The following is a 24,415-nucleotide window of genomic DNA, read 5'->3' on the forward strand; positions in this document are numbered from 1 at the left end:
CTTGACATGAGGAGCTGAGTGCAGACAGTTCCATTCTGACCAACCCTCCACAAACCCACAAGGAGGCCCTCATTCCTGATCCCGCAACCAAGGGAAAAGGAACCTGCTACAGGGCTTTTGAGACCCAAAGAGGCAACAGAGACCTTGAGTGAAAACCCTGAATTTAATGTGACACTGGGGGGAGCCCCATTCCTCCCCTTAGCACCCACCCATCCGGCCTGTTGTGAGTTGGGTGAGGGCTGCCCCCAGTCTCCGTCCTGCGGCTCTGGGTGCCATCCTGTACTCAATCAGCCTCCTGGGCCTGCCTCTCTGTGAATCGCCTGTGGGACACAAGAAGACATTGTATGGGCTTTGCTGTATTATTCCCTTTCTCCAACCTGCCCTTTCCTACCAGTTGTCCTCTAAGCATCTCACCTTCTCGCGTATTCATACAGCGCCTGCTTTCGCTCCTGTAGACTCTCCTGCCGGGCCCAGGAGGACTTGGCAAATGTTAGGGCTGTGGGCTGAGGGGTTGCCGGGCCAGAGCTGGGGAACTGAGGTGATCACAATGTCAGAGGGCTTGCGAAGTCATCATCATTAAACACGCATCGAATGCCTACTTTGCAAGAGAGGTACTGTGCTAGGGTCTCAGGATCAAAACACAGACGTCAGGACAGGGAATATGCAGACTGCCCCATCCCACCTCAAGTCCTGGACCTGCTCATTTTCTGGGTCTCACCTTGGGAGTGGAGGCTGTGGCAAGGGACTGGGTCCCCTCAGTGATGTCTTCAGGCATGAAAGCTACGGCTCCCTCGAGCAGGTTAGTGATGGTCAAGTCTACACAGCCAGTCCTGGCTGCGGAGAAGGGAGGAGTGGACAGCACAGTCTATTCCTCTGCTCACCTTCTCCCTGCACCACCCACTTTCCCTCTCTGTGCCTGTCTCCTTGGGTAAAGCTACTCTTTCTCATACCTAGGTCTCTCTGGATGACGCCCAGTGGAACATGGGGTAAAACCTCCTTCACTCTCTGAGCCAGAGTTGCCAGATGCACATCAGGAGAAGGGCCAGGGGAGTGAGGGAAAGAAGACTGGGCTGCAAAAAAGAAATCCGAAATATGGTGAGTGGAAAACTCAAGGAGAGAGCCCGATTAGTACAGGCATAGGGAGGAAGTCAGAACAGGCTGCAAAAGAGTTGAAAAGCCTTATGTCCAGAGACCACACACCTGACTGCGGGCGCAATCTGGGGTGTCTCTGTCGCTTCACGTGCTCTGCTTTGTCTGCTGGAGTGAGTCGTGTCCCTGTCTGGCCCAATTCTTTGGCCACCAGCTAGGGAGGATTGGAGGATTGGAAGTTTCTCAAGTGTTCTCCTCCTTCCCCCTAAAGAAAGAATCCACTTCCACCCTGCCCGTGTCCCCTACCACCTGTTGTACACGGAGGGCAAACTCTTCACTCCCCTCCCCCAGCTGTCGATGAACAGGACGGAGCCACCTGCAAAAAAGAATCCAGGTCCACGTTGGGGTCACCCACTCTCCACTCTGATGCCTCTTTTCTTGGAACACTGGTGGTGACAGTAGGGGAGGTAGTAAATACTTTATATTGCCTCTGTGGTAGAACCTTGACATTAAAAGATCTGCAAATGGACAGGGCAGACAGCTACTTCCTTGACCTTGAGGTGAGTTTCTCCCAGCCACCAAAAAGTGAGGACAGTTAATACCTTACTTGATACACCGTGAAAGGGACGAAAAGTGACCACAGCAGTTCTGAGACCCAGGATGCATCTGACACCGTCTGAGGGGAGGGCATGAGTGAGGTCTAAACCAGGGCCAGGAGTAGGAAACTTCCCCTCCAAACCCAGAGATTCCCTGTGGAACACACTCACCACGGAGACAAGGGGTCTCTGGACTCGCAGGGTAAGAGGCTGTACCACGTCCTGGATAGAAAATGGCCAGGAACTAGAAGAGTGAAAAAAGTAAGATGGGATTCTAGCCAATCTAGTCAGCAGCTCATACCTGACTTAAAACAGATACTGTCACACTGTACAAATAGAAATGTGGGAAATAAACAGATTCAGGGGAAAGAACTAAAAGTGGGCAAAAAGTAAATAAACTAGGAAGGTAGTGGGGAGGGCTGTGAAAACCCCAGGGCCCCCAAGCCTGATCACCTCCAGTTGGAGACAGATACCTGTGCTCACCTACCTGAAGCGCAGGAGCCCCTCCCGGCCATTGGTGGCCTCTTCCTCGGGAAATAGTAGCAGAGGGGTAGGGGGAAGCCTTGTTGAAGCACAGAATCTCTTGAGTGACTCCACCAACTCGCCCTGACCATCCATCTCCATAAAGCCCCGAGACCAGCACACAAAGCTTGGGGGACTATTGAGTAGAGGCTGGGCACCGGAAGGAGAGAAAGCAAGAAGAAAAGAATGCTGTGAAGTGAGAAAAATTGACATATGGGTAGAAAAGCGAGGTCGGGGTAAGGGTCAGTATCTTGTGGTCCCCATGGGAAACCCGAACACGGAGAGGGGTGCCTTGAGCTGGGCCCCAGGGAGCCACTCCGTGGCACTCTCGGCTTCCTCCCTAACTCACGGTGCTACAGCTGGTGAGCAGGTTGACTATGTTGTGGTCGAAAGGTGTCACGTGGTTGGAAATGAGGACCCTGACACGGTGATCCCGCAGTCCAGAATCCTCCTGCCGGGCCACGAGCCCCAGCACTGCACACATGGTCCGTACCACGAACCTGCGAACGCAGGCAGTGGTGACTACCTGGCCTTGGGCCAGGCCCAGCCCCAGCCCTCCCCGAGCGCCCGGGTCGGAACCTGCGAAAGACACTGTCTGGTAGCGCGCAGCTGACCAGGAAGACGTGGATCCCAAGAAACAGGCGCAGGACGAGGAGGCAGAACCCGACTGGAGCGTAGAGTAGTAGCGCGAGGAGCAGGAAGCCGTCACCCGGGAGCCTGGGGGCGAGAGGCGGGGTGATTGGGCGCCGAAGGCCAAGTGGACGCGGAAGTCGGTCTCTTCCCGCCGGGGTTCTTACCGGTGCGAATCAAAGAGCCGCTCCGGCCCCGGCGACGACGGAGGCTCCATTGCCGCTGCTTTAGGATTGTCTGCCCGCTGCCGCCATCTTTGCGCCCCGCCGCAGGGGCTCTTGGGAAGGCGGAGTCTTCGGGCATCCGCCCAGGGTGCCGGGACCTGAAATTCTGAGGCGCCCCGGAAGGGCTAGCGGTCCCATCATGCCTCGCGGACCCGTGGGCCACCTCATAACTCGCGTCCCGCGGGGACCACAATTCCCGGCATTCGCGGGGCGGGGGCGGAGTTGGCCTCCCGGAATCCTGGGTCCCAGCGTGCACTTCTGGAGACTTCAGGTACCGGCGTCCTCAGCGTCCAGCTGCCCTCCTGGTCGCGTCTAGGGCGCCGCCTCTGCGCTGGGCGGGCGAGGAAGCCGCCGAGGCGGAGCTGATGGCTGCACTGAGGGCGGGGCGGGGTGCTGGCTGGAGCCTCCCGGGATGGCGGGCTTTGGGTGGGGGTCTCTGGGGAAAGGGACCCCTGTTGACCCCTGACCTCCGGGCCCTGCTGACGTCAGGAACTCCTGACCCTCGGACCCGAGTGACTTATGGGACCCCCAGTTTCAGGGCCCGGTTGTCTGTGGGGGTCCCTGAACCACGGACATGCCTGAGGTCCTGGACTTCGGATCTCCGAGCACGGCTGATCGCTGGGACCCCAGATCCCCGGACTCCGGAAGGCTCCGGAACTCCCGGAACCCGTCCGCGCGTGTGGCTAGCGGTGGCGCTGGGCGCTGGAGGGGCGGTGCTGTTGTTGTTTTGGGGCGGAGGGCGGGGTCCCCCGGCTGTGTTCGCCTCGGTCCTTGGCTCGCCGCCCACCTCTCCCCGGAGCCAGTACAACTTCATCGCGGACGTGGTGGAGAAGACGGCCCCTGCCGTGGTTTATATCGAGATCTTGGGCCGGTAATGGTGGGGGTAAACACTAAGGCACCGAAGCCGCGGGCTAGAGGGCGGGCGAGAAGGATGGGTCTGAGCCTCCTCACATCTGTACTGTCCCCCCGCCCCCCTTTTTCCAGGCACCCTTTTTCGGGCCGCGAAGTCCCTATCTCGAATGGCTCAGGATTCGTGGTGGCTGCCGATGGACTCATCGTTACCAATGCCCATGTGGTGGCTGATCGGCGCCGAGTCCGTGTAAGGCTGCCTAGCGGCGACACGTATGAGGCCGTGGTCACAGCTGTGGATCCCGTGGCAGACATCGCCACGCTGAGGATTCAGACCAAGGTGGGGGTCGGGGCAGGCCATGTCTGCTTGGGGCTGTGAATTTGTTCACATCTCCAGATGCCAGGTCTCTTGTACCCATTCTCCCTTAGGAGCCTCTCCCTACGCTGCGCCTGGGACGCTCAGCTGATGTCCGGCAAGGGGAGTTTGTTGTTGCTATGGGAAGCCCGTTTGCACTGCAGAACACAATCACCTCCGGCATTGTCAGCTCTGTTCAGCGTCCAGCCAAAGATCTGGGCCTTCCCCAAACCAATGTGGAGTATATCCAGACTGATGCAGCTATTGATGTGCGTCCTGATATAAGAAAAATGAGACTAGGTTGGGGGAGAGGGGAGGGGTGTGTGGTACAGGCACCAGTTGTGATAGATGGTGGATGAGCCTATATACTGGGATTGGGTTGCAAAAAATGTGGCCACTCCTTCACGGGCTGGGAAAGGAGAGGATTTGGAGAAAGTGTCTACATCCTGATTGTGCCCCGAGGCATAGAGTCCCTGGATCTCTGCCATATTTTCTCCTTGTCCTGCAGTTTGGAAACTCTGGAGGTCCCCTGGTTAACCTGGTGAGTGTGACATCCTTTCCAAGAATCCCTATCTCAGGTCAGTATGGGAAGGGGTGGGTTTCCCCTAATTCACTGGTGTTTGGTCAAGTTTCTGAGCAGTTTCTTGTTGGCTGTCTCCCAGAATCCAACTAGATCTCCCCCAAAACTCCCTGCCACTCTTGCTCAGGTACCCCCATCTCCTATTATTTGTCTGGGCTAGAGAATAGTGGGCTGTGTCCCAACAGGATGGGGAGGTGATTGGGGTGAATACCATGAAGGTCACATCTGGAATCTCCTTTGCCATCCCTTCTGATCGCCTTCGAGAGTTTCTGCATCGTGGAGAAAAGAAGAGTAAGCCTGGCTTTCGGGGAAACGGGTTTCTTTAGTGGCAGGGGTGGGGAGGGTTTGCTGGAAGAGGGGTCAATTGGGAGGAGGAGGGGAAGTAAGGATATACCTGGGTGGGGCTCATTTGTCCTTCTAACACAGATTCCTGGTTTGGAGTCAGTGGGTCCCAGCGCCGCTACATTGGGGTGATGATGCTGACCTTGACTCCCAGGTATGAGCTTTAGGGGTAGTGACACGTAGGGCCATCAGTGTAACCAGTGGTGGGTACCTGGCAGTTCTGCTGAGCTTCGTTCTTAGTTCTGTATTTATCTAAGATGAGTTGCCTCATTCCTCTCTCATTATCTTGATTTTTCTCACCTCACTCTATTTTGCATACCTCCCATCCTGTTATTGCTTAGATTTACAATAAATACCCAACCTTCCAGATGTGGCTTCCCTATGAGTATTTTCTGTTCCAGCCAACTTGATTTCCTAATCCCGTGTTTTTATGTTGTTCTTGTTTTATATAGTTTAATATCAGATTGATTCTTCTAGGTTAAGCTAAAGTTATAGCACTTCCTAAGTTATAGCTGCTTTTAGGATTCTAGAATGACATTAGTGCTATTGATTTAACCCTGTGTGTCATTTGGAATGTTACCTTTTATATACACATTCTGCTTCCTAACTGCTAGAAGGCAAAAAGTGAATTGTTTTTGTATCAAGAGGATCTAGTGCACGTCCTGTTCACACACTTGTCGGTGTGCTGATGAAAGATGTGAGGCAAACCCCGAATGGGGAGAGGGCCCTGTGACCAACAGAGTGATCTGTGTCCTTTCAGCATCCTTGCTGAACTACAGCTTCGAGAACCAAGCTTCCCTGATGTTCAGCATGGTGTGCTCATCCATAAGGTCATCCTGGACTCCCCTGCTCACCGGTGAGGGAGAGGCTGCGTTAGGAGGTGGAGATGGGTGGGGTGTATGCGCCCTTGAAGTGGGCCATCTAGTTCTTCCTTTATCTCTCTATCCTTTGCCATAGGGCTGGTCTACGACCTGGTGATGTGATCTTGGCCATTGGGGAGCAGCTGGTACAAAATGCTGAAGATATTTATGAAGCTGTTCGAACCCAATCCCAACTGGCAGTGCGGATCCGGCGAGGACAGGAAACACTGACCTTATATGTGACCCCTGAAGTCACAGAATGAATGGATCAGCAAGAGTAGGAGGCTCCTGCTCGGATTTCAACCGTGGTTTCGTGGCTTGGGCTCTGAGGGCGCCTGGACAGAGGATTAACTGAACCAGTTGGGGGCAGGTCCCTCCGACTACCACCACCACTTCCTGGGCTCTGAAGAATCACAAAAACACTTTTTATATAAAATAAAATTATACCTAACAACATGTCATACTGAAAAATGAGGGGAAGGGTGGAACACTGCTCTTTCCCCCCACAAAAAGGCTAGAGGTAAAGCTTTATCTTCCAGAACTGAGGGGAGATGCTGGAGTTAAACCATTCTGACCTCCCTATTCAAGAAAATGAGCTGCTGTTGTCGGTTGTCCTGGGCAGTCAGTCAGGTGCGCCTCTCTGTGTTGTGCTTGGCTTGGTGCTGGGCCTGGGAGCAGAATGCCCCGTGCCTGGCTGCAGATCAGGACAGCTGGCCTAAGAAAGAGGGCAGTGATTTCTGCTTGATGGTTCCACATCTGCAGTGCACAATGGAAGAGTGCTGTGGGCCTGCTGACGTCAAAGATTCCTTGGTGAGCTCCTGAGGTAATGGCAGCCTCAGACCCCTGCCGTTAGGGGCCAGTGGTGGTCTGCAGAGGAAGGTAGTGGCACCTTAGATGATCTGGTTACTGGTCTGGCCAGGGTAGCGTTCAAACCTCCTGTTGGCCTCTTCACTGAAGGCATCCCCTGCAAGGTGAACAGGTGGTTTGGGTAGGGGAAGGGGGAGTGGAAGTGGGGAAGACCCCACTATTGTGGGGCCTATTGTGGGGAAGGGTGGGTGGAAGTGGAGAGACTGGGAGATCCAGAAGGGGTGGGGAGACCTGGAAACAACCGAGGGAGATGGGCGTGAAGGCCTTTCCCCCCCGCCCCCAGGCCTTCTGGCTTCTCTTCCCACCAGGTACCGATGTGACAGTTGTGCACCCAGATGCGGTGCCCGTCATATTTGCAGTTACATTTCATGGCGTTGTTGGTGAAGTCGCTCTCTGCTACTTCAAAATTGGGGTTGATGACCACCTGTGAGTAGGAGAAAGCCAACAAGTGAGCTGCATTCCTCAAATCCAGAGGGGTCTTTAATAAACACTCATCCCACTCAACAACTGGAAATCTCAGAGCCCCGGCACCTGCAGAATGTAGTTTCCTGGTTTTACATCTGTGATGTCAATCCATTGACAGTCGATGTCATGCCGGTAGAGATCCCAGCAACCCACAGTGATGCCCTGCTCTCCAAAGTTGGCACACTCATACCTCTTGGAGACATCTGAGGAGATGAGCGTATGTCGTGTGAGGCAAGGCTGTGGAGATGAGGATAGTGCAGTCTATTCTAGGCCCCAACTCACCCTCCTGACATTCGGTGTCTTCTAGACAGAAACTAGCTTTGTGGCCCTCAGCCACCTTGGTGCCGTTGGGGGTCAGGATATCGTAGTGAGTGAAGATGTCCATACTGTGATAATGCCTGTGGGGACAAGGGGATCCCTGTTTCTTTCCCTGCCCCCAGCAGGCTTGCCTCTTCCCCAGTGGTCTTGCCCTTCTACTACTTGACCCTCTCACCCATGACATTCATGCCACACCCAGGAGTGGCGCCCAGCCTTGGGCCTGAAGTCAGCACGTCCCAGGTTGTGGATCTGGGAGGAGAATCTGAGCAGACGCCGGTGGCCGTAAGGCCAGTTGGCTGAGCGGGCTGAGCTGGCCAGGCAGTTCTCCTCAGCAGCACAGTACAACATGTGCAGAGGCCGGTCCTCGATGTAAGCCGTCTCCTGCACCAGTGCTGAGTGCAACAGCAGATCGGAGGCGGCTGCACCGAGGAAGGGAGGAGAGTTAGACGTCACTGGTGAGGGGCAGAGACAGGTGGGAGTGCTTCCATCCCCCTCCCCCAGAAAACAGGTGAGACTGGCTTTCCACAGGGAAGGTGTACCCCTCCAGATTGCAGCTCTTCCTGCAAAGAGGTGACCCAGAGCCTCCCCTCCCTGGCTTGCATCCCCCTACACGTCACTCACTTTCAGAACAAATGACTCCAGCAGTAAAACGGCTTCCTGTCCTCCTGCAGGTGACATGGGTGCCATGGTGAGCACATTGGTCCAGGGACAGCTCAGTGCCTGTGCAGCGCACTCCACTCATCACCACCTCTGTTACATTCCCTGAATCCCAGTACCAGGTCTCCTGGGGACATACAGAGATGTTTTTGTGAGGCCACCATCCAGCCTCCCCAGCCAAGGGACTCATTTTGACAGACCTCTATCCCAAACACCACCTCTGGAGGCAATAGCCTTGGTTCCCTTCTCCTTCCCACTCACCTGCAGGCCGTGGTTGGCATAGCCCAGTCCAAGCTGCCTGCAGGCAACCATGGCTTCCAGGGTTCCCCAGTCATCTCCACAGATGAGGCCCCAGCGGAAGGACCCAGGTCCCCCTATTTGCACTTCGACTCGCCCTTCATGTCGGCTGCGGCCCCCACTGAGTCGGATCTGTAGTGACGCAATGGAAGTGCTGTGGAAGCTTTTGGGGTGGAGTAGTGGGAGTCCACAGTGGGCCTGTGGCTGAATGGTGATTCAGAAGCACTTACAGGGCTAGCAAGTGGTGGCATCAAGGGGGAGCTGCCTGATGATAGGGGCCTGGGGCAGTGGGCAGTAGGGCCATCAGACTGCCTCATGACCAGGCAGGACTGGATAGGACATGAGATTCCTGAACCAGGGTGGAAAGAGTGACTGACCTTGGTCTCTACCCCAGTGTAGGGCAGGTTGCATCGGACGCCAGCATCTTGGCTATGGGAGCAGTCTTCAGCTGTGATGTTCTTGTGGGGGCACTTCCAGAGAGAGAGCTCCTGTCCAGAGCATCTAACTTCACTTAAGTGGATGGCACCCATGCCTAAGGTCAGAAGTCAGAGATCGGGAGGTTCTAACTTGACTGTCTGCCCAGGGGCCTCCTTCCCAAGGAATGTACCCCTCCAGGAGTATGTACCTCCTACCTCCCTCTCCCTCCAACCTGTACCCGCCTCACCCTGCCCCATGCGGGCACCACTCAGAGCCTCTCGAGCACTCCCGAAGCCTAGCTCCCGACACACCACGCTGGCTGCTTGCACGTCCCACTTGCGATCACAGACCGTGCCCCATGTGCCAGCCTTCAGGACTTCTACCCGGCCCTCTCCTGGGTGGGCTCCTCCCTTTAGGCGCACTCGGACCTATAGAGGAGAGAGAGGTGCCCAGCAGTGAAGGGGGACATCAGCACAGTGACAGTAGACCTGGGAGATCAAGGAGATTCTGGTGGGAGGGAGCAGGTGGTCTCAGGTCTGTGGCCCAACCCCTGGAAGGTTCCTCTCTGTCCTCAAAGGTCAGAACTATGCTTAATCAACGGATGGCCAGGCTACGGGGTTCTTCACCTGGGCGGTGGGGAAGGTCATAGTTTTTCACACACCTCCCCCTGAGGCTTCGACTGTTGCTTCTTCTGGCCACTGGACGCTGCGTAGAGAGGGCTTGGCACACAGCTCACCACCGCAGGTGCCCCCCCCGGGCACCTGGCGGTGTCATTGGCTCGATAGAACTCCAAAGAGCAGAGGGAGAGGTGGGCCTCCGTGCCCACGCACGCCACCCCATGCAGACCAAAGGAGTGTTGCTGCCGCTGGGCCAGCAGCCTGGGGGGACAGGAGTGGGAGCAGTAGGGTGAAATGGCGCTCCTGCCTCTTTGCCCGCAGCCCTCCCCCCACGCCATGCCTCCACCATCCCCCAACCTTCCATGACTGCTTTAGTTCTTCTTCTCTTCTCTGCAAAAACACAGAGACAAAGAGACAACGGTAATGGGGAGTTTCCAGGCTGAAAGAGCCCAAACAGGGGGGTCCTTGGGTATGTTCTGCAACAGAAGAACCCTGTGGGAAGGAAGGCTAGTTTTGACTTGCCTGACAGAAAGCTTGTTCTGTGTGCTTTCAGGGAGCTGGCCCTAATGGAGGCTGAAGCTGCTGTGCAAAGAGATTAGGAAGCCAGGACTGACCATCTGGAAGAGATAGGCAGGAGGGAGTAGCTAACAGGAAGCCTGAATGGCCAGAGTAAGCAGGTCTTTCTATTACGACTGAAAGAACTAAATGAGTCAGGATGCAAAGAAGTGAGTAAGTCTTGGGTCTACATGGCTTCTTAGAGGCCAGAGGGGCTTCCAGGCCAGAGGATGATGGGCAGTTACAGGGAGAACAGACCAGAGGTGAACACAGGAAAGAGGCGAGCTGGTATATATGGGAATGAGGATGTACAAATACAAGACAGAGAGAGACCGCAGGACCAGAGAAGGAGAGTGAGTATGAACACCAGAAGGGTACGCGTGACCCCAGACCTAAAGCTGAACTGCATGAGTCTTTAATGAGGTAGTCCATGCTTCCGTAGTTTAAATGTAACAGAAAGAATGTTCCATAGCCACCTGAGCAGGAGAATGGGACTAAACTAGAGACGTTAAAACTTTGAAACACAGCAGAGAGATGCTGGAGAGAATGAGGGGACTTGCTTATCAACGCCAACGGAATGGAATGTTGCAGTGAGCCGTGTGATAAGAGAAGTGCTTTCTTCCCAGAACAGCCGGTTTGAACCCAGAGAGGGAAGGAACCAATGAGGTCTTGTGTTGGTGGGGTGGGCCTGTGAGGGTGGTCTGGAGGCGAATTACTGCAGTAATGTGCTCTATTACTTGATGTCAGAGGAGGAATATGATGTTTTGAAGCCACCGGCTAGGAAGACACAGAGAGAGGGATAAGTTATAGACAAATCAGACAAAGGAAGCCTGGAGACTTTACAGAATACCTTTGGAAGCTCAAGATAAGCGGACTCTGAAGCTCAAAGAGACTCAGTATTCTTTCAAAGTCCTTTCTGGCTGAAAATAAAAGTGAAAGAGGTCATCACTTTAATGTGGGGGTCAGGGAAGGCCAGAGTATGGCCATGTTGTGCAAGACAACCCTAAGCTAGAATGGCACTATGGGAACACCCCAAATTCCAAGGCATGCTGAAGGCACCAGAGGGAGGAGCTGGGGAGTGAGGGGTGCCTGGGGCCCCTGAGAGACCCTGGAAGGCTGTGAAGAGAGGAGGAGACGGTAGAAAGGGCTGACTTCTCCACAGCTCACCCACTGCTGAAGGAGCTCTCCAGGGGACTTTTCATGGGCGAACTGCCTTCAGAAGCCAAGTGAGACGCAGTCATTGGGATTGGCACCTTTTTGTTCCCTGGGTTTCTGAAGGAGCCCAGGAGGAAAATGATGGAACTGGGAGCCTAACTGTGTTAACTGGGCCAGAGGGCCAGGACTGCCATCTGACTCCTGCCCTGGGAAAGGTTCCACAGGGGATCCTGAGTCTCACTTCCAACCCAGTAGCACTTATTCCATTTAACAATTAATCAAATAAAGGTAGGATGGGAACACTGATCCCTCAGGGAAACTTAACTTCTTGGGCGAGAGGCAAGCATGGCATCTGAAGGACAAGAGTGCCAGAGTATCTACTAAAATCTGCTGGGGGAAGATAAGTAAGCATGTGGAACAAGAGTAGTCAATGGGTAAACTTCTATGGAGATTTTTCAAAAATCCTGTGATGAGCATAATTCCTCAGACAAAAAACATAAGGGGGAAAAAAAGAAAAACCAACCCAACAACAACAAAACAACCCCAAACAAAAGGGACAATCTTACTTTACATTTTGGTGAATCATCTGGAAGGTGGCTTATAACAGTTGCTGCTGCTCCTCGACCTCCTGGTGGAGGCGTCTCTTGGACCCCTTCCTAACCACAGCCCGATGCCCCCGACTCATCACTTGGCACTCCCTCTCCTCTCCACCCAGCCTAAACTTTATTTACCTCTTAATTGGCCCCCTGCCCATTCGGGTTTTGGGTTTGGCTTTAAGCTTGGTGACTGGTCTGAAAAAAGGAGAAAGAAGTTAATGGCAGTAGTGGTCAGGTGCATTACCCGGGAAAGGCAAAGGATTCTTTCTTCTTTCTGTCTCTAGGAAGGACCCTTCATGCAGAGCATGGGAAGGGGCAAAGCAAAGGCAGTCAGATTTTCTACATACACTGCTGAATACCACTTAGCTATATGTTTGGAATACATGCTGCTCTCTGGATTCAGCAACACTGATGAGAAATCTGGTGATGTCAGGCCAGGTGGTGAGGGGAGAGGAGATAGGAGGAATGGTGGAGGGAGGAGAGAGTGTGGGAATGTAGGTGAACGAAGGGAGGTTAGGAGTTAGTGGGGGAGGAAGCATGCAGGCGGCTGAGGCTGGAGTCCAAGCTATCTGGGGGCAGTATAAAGATGCGGAGGTCTCTACATTATTTCCTCCTTGTGTTTCCTAAATCAAAACTTACTCATCCCCATGCCTGCCTCCCCTCCCCTCCCTCCTGGAATGGCCACTTTCTAGCCATATCCCTAATTCATCAGCTTGGGTTCTGGGATGGACATGGATAGGCTGCCTTCCATCCATCCACCTCCTGGGGCCACAGGGATGAGCAGGAGGTCCCGGGGCTCTTGCCCCATTACCTTCCAAGGGGTTTGGAGCGTCGGGCCGAGGCTTTGGCCGCTCGCTTCCTCAACTTTCTGTGAGGATAAGACAACAGCAGAGTCAGGAACAGTCTAGAACCAAGTGGGAAAAGTTGGTGGAACAGGGACCAGGGGCAAGATTTCTGTTTTAGCAGTTAGAGGTCTCCTGGTGGCAGGATCTTATAACATTAGATGCCCCCAAGGCTCTACCCTTCACAGCTGTTTGGCCTCAGAAGCACATGAATGAGACAGGTGAGTTGCAATGAAGAATGTGGACCCAGGGCTGATAAAGACCCTGTACCAGGACCCACAGAAAGTAGGCTAAGGCAGATGGGGAACAGGATTCTTGGATTGATATTAGGGCTTCTCTAAACCTAGGGGGGAGGGCTGGGGGAACAGGTTAAAGTGGAAGGGTGTTAAGATTGCCAGACTGACTAGACAAGGAGAGAGAACTAGCCTGGTCAGACCTCGGGAGGCTGTGTATTTTTTTCCTGGATGCGCTCCGGCTTCTGGCATATCGAGGCCTGAGGCCAGTGAACGAGGACCAAGGAACAAGGCTGGACAGCAAGGGACATTAACTGGGTCTGACTGGGGAGCATGAGGCCAGGACGCTTAGGATGACAGCATCCTTCCTGTCTAAATTAAATCCCATATGCTTTAGTCATTCACAAACAGCTCATCTCCCAAACTTACTTCTAGGGAATTAAGGTCTAAAACCTTATTTCTTCTTAATTGACCTAAATATTTGACCTATTTTACTCTTCAAGAGGCTATCTTAAGTCTGATGAATGGAAACTAGGTCTGTTTCTCCTCTCATTCTCCCTTTGATTTCAAAGACTTTCATTTTGCCTGCTCTTTGTCCTGTCCAACTATATACAGATGAACGCAGGGCTTGTCTGTCTGTCCTTACAAAATTTATGGAATTCCCCATTATCCTCCTAGTTATCCTGTCCTTGAACATGTTCCTGTTCTGCTGTTTCTCTTGAGTCATACTTGGATGTGGTATATTACATGCAGATGTGCTAGGATTTTAATATATGGATTTAAACAAGGCTGAATCTGCTTGGTGTTTCCTACCTTGGCTGCTTCCTGAGGATGATGTTTGCCAAAACATCCAATACATCCAACATTCCTAGCAAAGAGTCTACAATAACGCTTGGGTCCCTTTCCTGAGACACTACTAAGAGTTTAGAACCTTTCATCAGATAAGTATAGTGTAAAATGTCTTCTCCAAATGTCTTTTTTTCAAACATGTCTGAAATGAAATATATCTGGCACTTTCTTTCACCAGTAACTAAGAAAAACCATGTAACAGTACTCAGAAAAATGTAGTATTATCCAAGTACTTCTTCTCTAGTTATTTAAGGACTTTATAAGGTCTTTATAATTATATGGTATATATAATTATTAATATATATCAGGCAAACATAGGTTACATTGAGGCCCTGGCACTTATTTAGGACCAGTGCTGAATCTGTCTCTCTTTTCTAAAGCCACCACCCCTAAATGTTTCTGAATTTCTTTCTCTAGGATCCTTTCTCTCTTAATTGAGAAGTTGCAAATAACCTTTCCTCAACTGAATCCTTTTAAACATATTCAAATCTCTCTCTCTCTCTCTCTCTCTCTCTCTCTCTCTCTCTCTCTCACACACACACACACACACACACACACACACACACACTCCACCCCACATTTCTTCTTAGTAGAAAAACTTTTCAGTAGTGTCAACACTCATCATCTTTCCCACTCACTCTTTAATCCACTCCTTTCTGTCTTTCCCTACCCATCACTCTGTGATAATAAATCTAGAATTTTTTTTTTTTCTCTCACATACCACTGACTCTTGGTAGCATCTGACACTGCTGTTCTCTCTCCCTCCTTAGCTGTCACAACACTATTAGCTTTATTTGAGTCCTAATTCTGGATGCTCTTTCTTGGTCTTCTTTGCAGGCTCCTCCTCTATATAGTCATTAACTTTTTTGGAGCTTTAAGGCCTTCTCACTTCACATCCTCTCTTTATATGTTCTCATTTACATCTAACCTTGTATATCCCATTGCCTTCTTGATGTTCCTACTTAGATATCTCAAAATTATCTAAAATTTAATGTGGGTCCAATTCTTTTAGCAAAATCTATGCCAGAAACTTAGGAATCAACCTTGACATCTCTCTCTTCTTCGGCTCCCAAAGTCAATCCATAACCAAGTCCTGTCAGTGTTCCTTCCTGAATGACTTTCTAATGCATTTGCTCTTGCTCTTCTCTAAACCATTCTCAAAATGCAGTCAAAGTGGTGTCTGGGAGCCACAAACCTGATCACGTCGTCTCACAGTCCTCCTCATTAAAAAACTTCAATCACTTTCCATTACTTTTATCATAAAGATTCAAATCATTACCATAGCCTACAAGGTCTATGATCTGGTGCCAAATCAACTCTCTTATCACCTCTGTAGTCTCAGCACCTTGCACAGTGCTTGGCAAATAGTGGGAGTTCAATAAATATCTGTCAATGAATATATCTGAATATGAACAAGAATATCTGAAATGAACTAGAAGAGTGCCTTCTTAAATAGCACTTAAGCTCTTAGAACCTCAATTTCTTTGCCTGCAAAAAGGCATTAAATGGCTCAGTTATCTGTACATTCTTTTCCTCTTCTAAAATTCTACAACTTTCACATGTCCTAGGGTAGAAGTACCAAATCGAGTTGAAAAATGATAAACACATCACATTCTCATTTTCTTATTCTCTAAATCTTACTAACTTCCTCTAAAAGCTAGCAGATGCATCTTCCTTCTCCAAGGAAGGCGGAGTTATTTATAACTATCCTGCCTCGCCTTTAGAATTGCATTGCCTATGAGGAGTCTCCCTCTGTCTGACTTGACCTGTGACGGAATATCTACATCAAATTCTCATCACAGAGTCTCCCAGGACCACTGTAATCTCTTCCCTACTAAGAATGAACTCTGTACTTAATATAGATCTCCTTTTCCAGCCTTCAGATTCCAGACTCAGTAAGAGATTCCAATATGTACAAATATATTCCTGATTTCTGAAACTTTCTTGAGTCTGTGCATACTTGGGGACAATTCCTGGGCCTCAAAATTCCCAGGGATGGCCCATATCTAAAGCTAGTCCATATTAACTTGAAGCCCAGAGATGCCGGGCACCATCCTTCCCTTAAGCAGTTTCAGAATCATTTTAATTATCTCTTCTTTTATTTTCTGTATTCTATCAGTCATCCTACATCTATTTATTCCTTTCTCTTTGTTGTCATCCTCCTAATCAGCTTAATTTTATAATTCCTAATTAATCTTACTGCATCTAGAACCTCCTCTTCCAATTCACTACTATCAGACAAACTTTAAAAAAACTGGCCTTATTCTTATCACTGTCTCATACAAGTACTTTTATTTTTAAATTTTTCATAGGATAAAGATAAAACTCTCCAATCTGGCATTAAAAGTGTTCCATTTCCTAGCCTTACTTTATCCATTTTTCTTCCACTGTTTCTCAGTATACATCTTCTCTCTTGCTTCCCTGGTGGCTCAGCAGTAAAGAATCTGTCTACAGTGCAGAAGACATGGGTTCAGTCTCTGGGTTGGGAAGATCCCCTGGAGAAAGAAATGGCAACCCACTCCAATATTCTTGGCTGGGAAATCCCATGGACAGAGGAGCCTGACAGGCTACAGTCCACGGGGTCACAAAAGAGTTGGACATGACTTAGTGACTAAACAACAATCTTCTACTCTAATCAACTGTCTTTCAAAAGTTCCTATTCATTTTCATCTCTGTTGGGGTCAACAATGACATCCAAGTCACTAACTCGCATTCATTTCTCAGTCCTCATCTTCTCGGAAGCATCAGCAGTAGTGCCTCAGCTGATCCCTCTCTCTCTTCCTTGAAGCACTTTACTTGGCTTCCAGGCCTCCACACTCCCCTGGTTTTCTTTCTGCCTCACCTCCCTGTTTGCATTTTGCCTTATCTTCCTCACCTCATAATGTTTAAACTCCCTAGAGTTCAGTCCCTGCGCCTCCTTTTCTCTATTTACACTCCCTCCCTTGGTGATGTTGCCCAGTTTCAGGGCTTTAAATACTTGCATTCAACTGAACTCTAGAGTCATATGCCCATAGCCTCACCATTTCAGTGTCTAAAGCACCTCAAATTTAATTGGTCTAAAAACAAGTTCCTAATATACAATCTCCACTCTCCCATCCCCACAGAAAACATGCCCCACTCACTGTCTTCTTTATCAAATGAGGCCAACTCCATATCTAGCTCAGGCCAAACACCTTGGAATGATCCCTAATTCCTCTCATTCTCTCATACCACAATGAATCCATCAGCAAATCCTGTTGGCTTTATCTTCAACACAGAATTTGATCACTTTTCCACCACTTTCACTGGTCACATCACCTTTCACTTTCTTTAGTTGGCTTTCAGGAGACAATAACTGCCTAACTAGTCTCCCTGCCTCCTTGACTCTACACACTCCTTACAGTCTATTCTTCACAAAAAGGCCCAAATAATACGCAAAAAGTGGAAGACATGTCACACCTCTGCTCAAAACCTCGTCTCACACAGTAAAAATGAAGGCCTCTCAAATGGCCTTACACGATCTGGCTCCTCATTCTTTCCTTATCTCCTCCTAAATTACATCTCCTGTCGTTTTCTGCCTTATTCCCTTAGCTCCAGCCCCAGTGGCCTCCTGGAGTATGACAAGAATTCCCCCTAACTCCTCACCCCGATATTTTCTCATTTATGATGGCTCTTCCTGGAGATGCTCATCAAGATTTTTGCAGAGATTGTGCCCTTTAAATATTTTCTCAAATGATGCCTCCTCTGACTTATTTTAAAACTGAAATTCTAGTCCCACTTCCTAACATTTTCCCTGCTTTATTTTTACCTATTACACTCTTTGCCATCCTTACATTTTGTAATTTTACTTTTTTCCTGATTCTTCCCTAGTTCATGAGATCAAGGATTTTTGCTGTTGTTGTTCACTGTTGAATTCCTAGTGTCTACAACAGTCCCTGGCACACAATAGGCACTCAATAAATGTTTATTCTCTATACCTTTGTTCACGCTACCCTCTTCATCTGAAATGCCTGCTATTTAAGTCGCACTAATCTTTCAGAACCTGGAGTTTGGATTTGGGAAGGTAAAGAACAAGCACAGGGAAAATACAGGCCCAAGGTAGATAAAAGCAGCGGAGCACAGCACACAGATGTTTTAAACTGTATGTGAGTCGCTATACCAGAAAAAGGATATTCCTTGGGGCCTAAAGAACTTTCAGATGTGTCTCAAAGCTAAGGCAAAAAAAAAATTTCAGCAAGTATGGAATAGACTGGAGGCTGGATAATGTACTGACTTTCAAAAAGGAGGAAAAGGATTCCTCAATTTACAGATAATTTATGTTCTAGAATAGTCATTAAGTAGAAAGTTTGTGAGCACTGAGGAAAAAATATGGTGATCCTTAGAAATCTAAAAGGATTTCAGTAAAAGTCAGCTCAATCAAACCACCATAATTTCCTTTAAGATTATTAAAATTGCAGAATGGCTGTGAACATAGTATATCTGGATTTTAGCAAAAGACTAATAAAATCTCCTATAATTTCATTATAGATAAGATGATGAAATGTTGGCTGTATCACTGTAGTGTTCAGTTTGTCTCAACTGTTGAAAAAACATTTCACAATTAATGATTAAAGGTTTGATGTAAATCTGGAGGATTCATAAGAGGAGTTAGACTTCGGTTTTAAAGATTTCAACACATCTAACAGTCACCTTGATGAAGTCAGGAGGGATAGGTATCATGTCTATTGAACAGAGGGGGCAGGGAGGGATGACAAGTGCAAAATAATGTCAAGATTCAAGATAATCTCTTGGGATCATTATGGTTTTTAAATGATGTATCAAACATGAGATCATGTATCAAACATTTCATAGGGTAAACTCAACAGATTTAGGTTCAAATAGGCTGCTCTATCAGTATCAACGAGGAGGGAAGACCTAATTTAGGTGATTACAAGGTCAATATGAGCAATGGCATGCTGCCTCAACGGAAAGGCAGTGCAAAATCTAGATGCTTTCATTAAAAAGAGCTTTTATGGTGTACCCTGCCCCGATCAGCCCTACATCTGAAGTAGCGTGCCCGGAAGGTCACCCAGATGTTAAGAGCTCTTCCTGCAAAACTGGTCTAAGGAAGAGCTGAAGAAAATGATCCTTTCAATTACAAAGAGATCTCCAAATTTCTTAAAACGGCCAAATTAGACGCTGCAGGGAAGCGAGACGCAGTAAGCAAAGAGCCGGTCCCCAGTGTGATACATTCCCCGGAAGCCGGCGCGTACACCAGGGCTCCAGTGCAGGTGGAGCGGGCCGGCCTCCAGGACTGAAGGATGTTCTGGAAAACTAGCTTAGCAGTCCTGAGTGCTCTCGCGCTCACAGACTCCTAGAGGGCCGCCGGGACCCAGAGAAGGGCCCCGGCCTCTTCCGGCGCCCTCCGGCCTTCGGGGATTGGCGGCCAGGATGGGACCGCCGCCCCGCAGGCGCCCCGGGCCTGTCGCAGTCAGACTCACGGCGTCTGGCCCCGCCCGGGTGCTGCCTCGGCGGGGCGTGGTCGCCAGCCCCACCCCGCGACTCGGACCCGCCGGCTCCCGGGCCGCTGGGCGTGGCCCCGCGAGGCCCAGCTCTAGCCCCGGGGCGCGGAGACGCCACCTGTCTACCGGCGGCCCCGACGCCACCGCCGCCGCTCGCCCAGCCCCGGCTCTGGCCACTGGGGCCAGAGCTTCGCTGGTCCCCGCAGCAGATCCGTCTCGGGGACCGCTTCGTGGGCCAAGATTTCTCAACTCTCGTTTCCCAGAGGCCTCCACATTTCCCCCGGCTCCCCAGGTGAACCAACCCCTTCGGAGGTCCCTCAACACCACTCCTTAACAAGCACCCCTCAACTCCAGACTGCTGCACCGGCGCCCACGTCCCTTCACCTGTAGAAGGCCACGTTGACCCGCTTTTCGCTCGGGAAGCCCAGCATCCCGCAGATCACGTGGCTGTTGTGCGCACTCCAGCCTTTGTCACACACTTGCGACCAGCCATCCGGAAGCCTGACTTCGACCAGTCCCTCAGTCACTGGCAGGGGCCGTCTGCCTCTTCCAACGGCTGGCCGAAGCCGCACCTCCTCCACTTGCAGCTGATGCTCTACCTGGGGATGGGACCACAAGCAGAGGAAGGCATCCCAGGGGCCCCTTTCCCATGTCTGGCCACTTAAGAAACCCTGATTGAGTGTACTGGCTGTGAACCCAATGGCGAGATGGGGCTGAGATGCACGCTCTGTGAGGTGCAGCCACCAGAGTGTAAGGACTTGCTGGGCTCTGAGAAATGACTAAGGGTCCAGAAGAAGCTGGGGAAGGAGCATCTAACTCTGCTTGGAGCCTGAGGGAACTCTTCACAGAGTGGCACTGAAGAAGTAGGAAAAAGTAAGAGTGAAAGGTTCCCTCAGGAATATCTGAGCTGAGAGAGAGCACAGGTGCCCTGGGGACCAGGGATGAAGTTGGAGAGATTCATGCCAGGCTTAGTAACTTGACTGCTGATGCTAAAATAAACCTGGACTATGCAGTGCCACAGAGCTCTATCATTTTGCCCACTCCCCCAGTCTCCCACTAACCCCAACTATCCCACTGGGCACATGGGATCCCCTACATTCTCGTATCCCCACTCATAACCACCCCACAGCCCTTTCTGTCTTGCCGTCCTGGGTGGTTTGTCTGCATGTGTGTGTGTGATTATGAACTACAGACCTCAATGACATTGGAATCTGAGAAGCCAGGGAGGCGCTCGTCCTTGCAGATGACCCCAGCATCCTCATCGTGGGTACAGTCACTGTTCCCCCAACCCCGGGAGGCACATTCAGTCACACTCCGCTCAGTCCCACTGCAGCTCAGGTTGTCCAGCCAGATGCGGCCTGTGTGGGAGGGGAGATAAGGGGATAGAGAGGCTTGGAGAGGTAGCATGGGGATGTTGGTGAGAGTGAGCATGGAAGCCTCACACCTGGTAATGGGTAGGGAAGCGACAGGGGACCCTGGAAAGGAATAGGAAAGGGAGTATAGGATTGATGGAGGGTTGATAGTGTTCTGGGGATACCCCAAAATTTGGTAGGGTGAATACAAAGACCCAAGAGTCAACACTGAAGTTCTGATCAGTCCTTACCCATTCAATGACAGCTGCCTAGTGTGCGTGAGGCACTCTGCCAAGGTATGTACATATGTGATCATTTTTAGAACAGAGCTGCCAGAAGATATCATCACCATTTTGTATAAAGAAATTGAAGTTCAGGGAAGTGAAGTAGCTTGCCTAGGACCATAAAGCCAATGCATGAGGGCTTAGAGATTCGAGCCATTTGTGAGACTTGGAAATGTAAGATCCTTTCACCTTAGCCTTACGTTCTCCCATGTGACGGCTCTGTGCTGCCATGATGCCCCATGTTCTTCTCTTGACCTGGGCCAAACTGAAATGAGTATCACTGACTTTCTCTCAGAACTGGTGGCCCCTCAAAGGGCCACGTGCAGGGAACCCTCATGCATATCCGGACAGGACTTACCCAGCTTCTGCTGGGATACCTACCTCTTGCCCCATTAGGCTGTTGGAACTATCACAAACTATTGAGATTCTTTTATTACTTTCCTCCACTCCAGGTCTGATTCAGTCCTTTGATGCCACCCAGAAAAATCCCTCAGTCAAATGACTGTCTTCAAGTTTGAATTCAACCATCATGTAATTATGATCCAAAGCTTTTTCATTTCATATCAAATATCCCTGGTTTATTCAGCTATTCCTCCTTGAAATGTGGCTTCCAATCTTTTACATCCAATAGCTCTCCTCTGAAAGTACTTCCATTTCCAGGAACCTAAGTTCCCTATTCAGGGATTAAACCTGTGCCCTCGGGAGTGAAAGTGCAAAGTCCCAACTACTAGACCACCAGGAAATGCCCAGTACTTCCATTTTCTATTGTCTCTTTGAAAATGTGGCATCTAAAGTGATACTTTATTCCAGATGTGGTCTAACCAGTGGGAATAGGGGGTTAACTGCAGATTGCGCCAGCTCTACCGATCCCACTGTGAGTTTATACAATGCAAGTGCCCCCAGGTCTCAGAATTGCTCCTAAGCCCCTACTAACCACATCCTAAAGTTTATACTTGTCTTTGGAAGCCAAGCTTGTCGGTTTCAGCTCTAAATTATAATCTGATCTTGTTGGCTGCAGTATCTGCGATCACTTCTGTCTCTGGGACATCCAGATGTCAGTTACCTGCTCTCAGCTTCCCATGAAACCAGCTGTTTTTTAATCATACAGGGCTCCTCTGTGTCAGGGCTGTCTTTGCATGTGGCTTTGTAGAATCATACTTTTGCAGAAGAAAGTAACTTACAGATCATCTAGTCACTTTGCACATGGAGGCATCTGAGGCTCAGAGAAGGCATCGATCAGCCTAAGTTCACGCGGCTTTATGTTGGTTGGTTTCCCCTCCACGGGTGTACTTGACACTGGCTGTTCTTGGTATTCTGTGTCCCCAGGGTGGTTCCCTCCCCTACATTTAGGCTGTACTTTGGCAGTACCTAGGCTGTGCCTGAAGCATTGCTCACCTGTTCCAGGGCCATATTTGGCACTGTGGGTCCAGCCTGTGGCCTCTGTGAAGCCCAGCTCCCGGCATAGGACATGAGCAGCCTGCAGCGTGAAGTCATCATCGCAGATGGTGCCCCATTCACCAGCCCGCTGTATCTCCACGCGGCCCTCGAATGGCTTCCTGGGGAAACCAGCCAGCCGAAACCGCAGCCCCTGGCTCCCGGCCCTCTTCTCAGGTGCCGTGGACGGGGTTGGAGATCCCAGGCACAAACTGCACAGCAGCAGCCCCCACAGGCTCCACTGCCAAACACTGACAGGTCCCATGGCAGGGAAGGCCTGGGTGCCCCAGAGAGAGAGAAGCTGAAATTGAGAAGCCCAGGTCTCAGAGAGAGATCATGAGAGAAGAGACACCGGCTAAGACCAGAGACAGAGGGCCAGTGTGACAGAAAGGGAGGGACCCAGGGGCTGAGAGAGACAGAAAGAAATCCATCCTAAATAAGAAGAGAGATGCAGAGTAACAGAGGCACAGACTGAGACGCCCAGACTGGGGAGGGGGGAGGTGGGAAGAGAGAGAGAGAGAGAGAAGGCTCTCCCTCCCTCTGTAAAGAATAAACGCTCACTATTAGTTGTTATGTCTCATAATGTCCTTTCCCTGGTTCTGCTATCATCACCTCTGTCCCGACTCACAGGTCAAGGGCACCCAGTGATCAAAAGACAGAGATTAGAGACCGAGATCAGAGGCCCATCAAGATAGATAGGTTGAGACTGAGCAAGAGACACAGAGAGGGAGACCCAGACAGACAGGATGTGAGAGGGAGGGAAACTGTGGGAATAAAAGGGGACCAAACAGACAGTAGAGAGAGAGTGTTGGAAATGGACAGAAGGGGGTCAGGAGAGAGTCTGGCACACAGAATTGGGGAGCAACTGAGAAAGGCAGGCAATGAGTAAGGAGGAGTTCAGTTCAGTTCAGTCACTCAGTCTTTGCGATCCCAGACTGCAGCACGCCAGGCTTCCCTATCCATCACCAACTCCCGGAGCTTGCTGAAACTCTATAATTGCCTTGAGAACCCCACGAACCTCATGAAAAGGCAAAAAGGAGGAGAGGGACTGACAAAAGCCAAGGAGCAGAGGCAGGAGGGACCCAGATGATCCTGTTCAGCCAGTCAGAGAGAGGACAGATAGTTACTGATTGTGGAAAGAGGCAGGCAAGAAGGGGCTTAGGGCACCCTCAGATCTCAGGTCCCCTAAATGGCAGTTAGGCTGAGAGTCCTTTCTGGGCAGATTCCAGGTAGAAACGGCAGAGAACCAGAATGCACTGGAGAACTTGGTACACATCCCGCATGCCCTGCAGGGTCAAGGGGCCCAGAAGGGCCAGGCCTCAAGGTGGGGGTGGGGTGGGGTGGGGTTGTCCAAGCCTCCTGCCAACACAGCCATCTCTTTCCCGGGGCAACAGGAGGCAAGAGCACTAGTCGGCTTCTCAGCTAAGGCCTTCCCTCTGTCGGGAGAACAGCTCCTTTACAGCGAGCTCCCCCTACCCCCCCACTCCCACCCCCCTACCCCATGCTTCCCCCAACTCAGACAAACAACACAACAGGGAAGCTTTGTTTGGGGACATTTTGGCTTGGGGACCTAGGGAGAGGGCCTCACAGAGGAGCCCCTAGCCTTCGGGCACTTCGGATGCCCTATTTGGAACATCCTGTAGCCCCCACTCCCCAATATCTGCTTCCTTTCTCCACTCTTCTTGTGTCTTCTTTGACTATACAACCCTCAGTAGCTTGGCTTTCCTTTGATTCTATCCTACATCACCCCTTTTCCCAGGTCCCTCCATCATCCTCTCCTTCCCACCGGGAGCGTGACTCCCCCTACCTTTGGCTGAACGGGGACCCTAGCGGCTGGGAGAAGAGTCTTGATCCTGTAGATCAATCCTAGGACTTCCAAAAAAAAGTACTTGGGAGACTGCCCCTCTTTCTCCCCCGCCCCCCCTCTTCGTTCCTCCCACGTCCCCTTGA

General features: G+C 50.7%; 3 protein-coding genes across 10 annotated transcripts; 1 reads left to right on the top strand and 2 right to left on the bottom strand.

Annotated features, from left to right (window-relative positions):
• Positions 1-144: 144 nt before the first annotated feature.
• AUP1 (AUP1 lipid droplet regulating VLDL assembly factor) lies at positions 145-4,133 on the bottom strand. Of its 2 annotated transcripts, none has more exons than XR_011255161.1 (12): positions 3,005-4,016; positions 2,787-2,924; positions 2,557-2,707; positions 2,173-2,357; positions 1,857-1,929; positions 1,692-1,765; positions 1,399-1,465; positions 1,201-1,303; positions 951-1,070; positions 719-834; positions 415-595; positions 145-320 (listed from the first exon to the last, which is right to left on the bottom strand). XR_011255161.1 is itself a non-coding variant. In XM_069580554.1 (12 exons), the coding sequence occupies exons 1-12, from the start codon at positions 3,052-3,054 to the stop codon at positions 284-286; spliced, it is 1,233 nt and encodes a 410-aa protein (XP_069436655.1). In that variant the 5' UTR covers positions 3,055-4,133; the 3' UTR covers positions 145-283. The 2 variants fall into 2 exon arrangements, 1 of the variants encoding a protein (XP_069436655.1); XM_069580554.1 differs by having other exon boundaries at positions 415-533; positions 3,005-4,133.
• On the top strand, positions 2,650-6,503 carry HTRA2 (HtrA serine peptidase 2). The gene is made up of 8 exons (XM_069580553.1): positions 2,650-3,932; positions 4,046-4,250; positions 4,340-4,534; positions 4,774-4,806; positions 5,031-5,136; positions 5,272-5,341; positions 5,948-6,043; positions 6,145-6,503. Exons 1-8 carry the CDS (start codon positions 3,427-3,429, stop codon positions 6,308-6,310), a joined length of 1,377 nt encoding a protein of 458 aa, XP_069436654.1. The 5' UTR covers positions 2,650-3,426; the 3' UTR covers positions 6,311-6,503.
• On the bottom strand, positions 6,450-24,405 carry LOXL3 (lysyl oxidase like 3). 7 transcript variants are annotated; one of them, XR_011255160.1, is made up of 16 exons: positions 24,273-24,372; positions 22,427-22,766; positions 20,590-20,753; positions 19,780-19,994; positions 12,803-12,859; positions 12,127-12,186; positions 9,730-9,946; positions 9,316-9,496; positions 9,029-9,183; positions 8,616-8,783; positions 8,319-8,481; positions 7,893-8,116; positions 7,662-7,777; positions 7,446-7,582; positions 7,227-7,338; positions 6,450-7,011 (listed from the first exon to the last, which is right to left on the bottom strand). XR_011255160.1 is itself a non-coding variant. In XM_069580546.1 (16 exons), the coding sequence occupies exons 2-16, from the start codon at positions 22,728-22,730 to the stop codon at positions 6,938-6,940; spliced, it is 2,367 nt and encodes a 788-aa protein (XP_069436647.1). In that variant the 5' UTR covers positions 22,731-22,766; positions 24,273-24,373; the 3' UTR covers positions 6,450-6,937. The 7 variants fall into 7 exon arrangements, 6 of the variants coding, with proteins under 6 accessions (XP_069436647.1, XP_069436650.1, XP_069436645.1 ...); XM_069580546.1 differs by having other exon boundaries at positions 7,873-8,116; positions 24,273-24,373; XM_069580549.1 differs by lacking the exon at positions 24,273-24,372 and adding an exon at positions 11,091-11,160 and having other exon boundaries at positions 7,873-8,116; positions 22,427-22,726.
• Positions 24,406-24,415: the final 10 nt, after the last annotated feature.

Source organism: Ovis canadensis, chromosome 3, assembly GCF_042477335.2.
Source record: "Ovis canadensis isolate MfBH-ARS-UI-01 breed Bighorn chromosome 3, ARS-UI_OviCan_v2, whole genome shotgun sequence".
Lineage (NCBI taxonomy): Eukaryota > Metazoa > Chordata > Mammalia > Artiodactyla > Bovidae > Ovis > Ovis canadensis.

Coding starts and splice junctions, on each gene's coding strand:
- HTRA2 (XM_069580553.1), top strand. CDS start 3,427: ATGGCTGCACTGAGGGCGGGGCGGGGTGCTGGCTGGAGCCTCCCGGGA. Junction 4,807..5,030: donor GAGGTCCCCTGGTTAACCTG/GTGAGTGTGACA, acceptor GTGTCCCAACAG/GATGGGGAGGTGATTGGGGT. Junction 5,342..5,947: donor ATGCTGACCTTGACTCCCAG/GTATGAGCTTTA, acceptor GTGTCCTTTCAG/CATCCTTGCTGAACTACAGC.
- LOXL3 (XM_069580546.1), bottom strand. CDS start 22,730: ATGGGACCTGTCAGTGTTTGGCAGTGGAGCCTGTGGGGGCTGCTGCTG. Junction 12,187..12,802: donor CGCTCCAAACCCCTTGGAAG/GTAATGGGGCAA, acceptor TCCTTTTTTCAG/ACCAGTCACCAAGCTTAAAG. Junction 8,117..8,318: donor TGGAGTCATTTGTTCTGAAA/GTGAGTGACGTG, acceptor TCCTCGGTGCAG/CCGCCTCCGATCTGCTGTTG.
- AUP1 (XM_069580554.1), bottom strand. CDS start 3,054: ATGGAGCCTCCGTCGTCGCCGGGGCCGGAGCGGCTCTTTGATTCGCAC. Junction 2,708..2,786: donor CCAGACAGTGTCTTTCGCAG/GTTCCGACCCGG, acceptor CTGCGTTCGCAG/GTTCGTGGTACGGACCATGT. Junction 1,304..1,398: donor TTGCCCTCCGTGTACAACAG/GTGGTAGGGGAC, acceptor AATCCTCCCTAG/CTGGTGGCCAAAGAATTGGG.